Here is a 2,070-nt window from a genome sequence, read left to right as displayed (position 1 = left end):
AGATAATAGTGATGGTGTTGATAATGTTGATAAACACGAAGATGATGCTGATGATAATAATGATAACGAAAAAGTCATATCATTAAAAATAATATAATAATAATTAAGCAATATTGAAATATGATATCATTAATGTAAATTATATAATATTTATTTTTGATGGTAGTAATTGAGGCATGCAGGCAGTTTATGCAATATCATAATAACATTATTTCTCATGCATGGACTTGATAGACAATAAATGAAAATAATGATGTTGTACTTTATACTATCATCACTTAGCACAAGACAAAATGTGTTTTGTTTACCCAGAGTCCTTGGCACCATTTGGAGCATCCTCCTCAAACATTTTTTCAGCTTCCCATTTAATCTGAACATCTTGTTCAATTCGCCTCAATGCAGTTACCTTTTGGGTTCCCTTTCTTTTCAGGTCTAAACCCTCCATCTTCTCTGTAAAACATAAAATATTAAAAATATTATTTTAATTGATTTTTAAAATATTATTAAGACTATCGTAGGGACGATTCTGCACAATTTTTGCTTTAGATTAGGTCGGCCTATTTGTTTTTTTAAACATTGCATTTTGCCTGCCCATGGGTATTGACTTATAGATACAAATCCGGACCATGTTGATTGATGATTCAACATATTATTTATTGTTGTTATTGTCTTCACGTATTAATTTAAAACGTTGTAGTTCGCAGACAAAAGGCGAGACTGATATGGAGCTACTTTGACTACTGTAATATGTTATGTGACATTTTCTTCCTTTCCTCACTAGTTCTAGGCCTATCGTACATCGCTATGCGGAAGTTCATCATGAGAGCACAACATCGCCTCTACCGCTACGCTAGTCGCGAGGTAAGGTAAATGGACTAGGCCTAGGTGGTAGACTAGCCGGGAATAGGCGGCCTACTCAAGCATACTTCACAAGCCTCTTAAATTCTCTGTAATTAATTACACTTAATGAAAATAGATAAAGCAAATATATGAAGTTTTTTAAATCCAATAAACTTACCGATATACGACCTTAGTTCTGGCCAAGGCACTCTATATATTACAGTTACACCTAGACATCCAGCGGTAACGACACGATACGTTGTACAGTTGATGGTTGATGATGAGGCAACACATGGAAATTGTTGATTCGCTTTTATTAACATGCACCAGAATGATGAGACATATTTTCAGAGCCCTTGTCTTATTTTAGCAATAGGACATCCAGAATTAGAATGTTTCGGCCAAATTATTACACAATTAAAACTTATTGCGGATATTTATGTACAATCACTACTATCAAAGAAGAATGAGTAGTATAAATTCACCCACGTTTTAATTATATGCTATTAGATATGTTTCATCTATCGTCCAAAGTGTTTGATAAACGTTCAGTGATTGGGTAAAAAAGTTTAGAATACGTAATTACATCCAATGATAGCTATCCTTCTAAATTATCTAGTGTTTACCAAAATGGCAGCAGATTTCAAGTGAGTAATTCATTGTGTTTTGTGTTGTAAACATTGTAAATAATATGATTTCTACCTTATAAATTACTTTTGATTGGCATTTTTATTATCTGATATATTTATTTTTATTCTAATTAGGACCGCACAGCCCAAAGAATATTACAGAAGATTTTTGGTAAGTTTCTTTTTAGGTCATTTTTTAGGCCGACCGAGGCAACAGCACACTACAGTGTAGCACACTAACAGCAGGCTTTTGTGGTGCATGAGGGATAATAGTAGGCCGACGTGTAGGCTAGCTATATACTAAGATATGCTTCCAATATTATTTTTAGGGCAAGACCTAGATATCGGGCTATATTCTTATTTTCCTGCACCTTCTGGTCCACACAGAAGTGAACAAACCAATTTATATTAATTAAAATTACTTTGTGGGGTAATCTGGTTTGTAAGGATGAACTTTTTCCAATTTTTATTTATTCCAAAGAAAGAAGACGTACGTCCAGATGGAAGATCTTTAGAAGAAATCCGACCGACCATCTTGAATGTGGGCAAGTAAAAATTATGTTAATTTTTGATACATCAATAATATAATACTGTTATATAT

At 33.2% G+C, this 2,070-nt stretch overlaps 1 protein-coding gene across 1 annotated transcript in view; it reads right to left on the bottom strand.

Moving 5' to 3' along the window:
* LOC117108133 (leucine--tRNA ligase, cytoplasmic-like) overlaps positions 1-1,235 on the bottom strand; it is a 13,830-nt gene extending 12,595 nt beyond the window's left edge. Inside the window, exons 1-2 of the mRNA XM_033250085.1 lie at positions 1,019-1,235; positions 309-450 (exon numbers count right to left, since the gene is read on the bottom strand). Of these exons, the coding sequence (XP_033105976.1) occupies positions 309-450; positions 1,019-1,163 (287 nt within the window). The 5' untranslated portion in view covers positions 1,164-1,235. The remainder of the gene's footprint in view (positions 1-308; positions 451-1,018) is intronic.
* Positions 1,236-2,070: the final 835 nt, after the last annotated feature.

This window comes from Anneissia japonica, unplaced genomic scaffold (assembly GCF_011630105.1).
Source record: "Anneissia japonica isolate Jap-2015-1 unplaced genomic scaffold, ASM1163010v1 scaffold288284_len1145801_cov181, whole genome shotgun sequence".
Classification (NCBI taxonomy): Eukaryota; Metazoa; Echinodermata; class Crinoidea; order Comatulida; family Comatulidae; genus Anneissia; species Anneissia japonica.
This window is presented reverse-complemented; position numbering and strand designations above follow the sequence as displayed.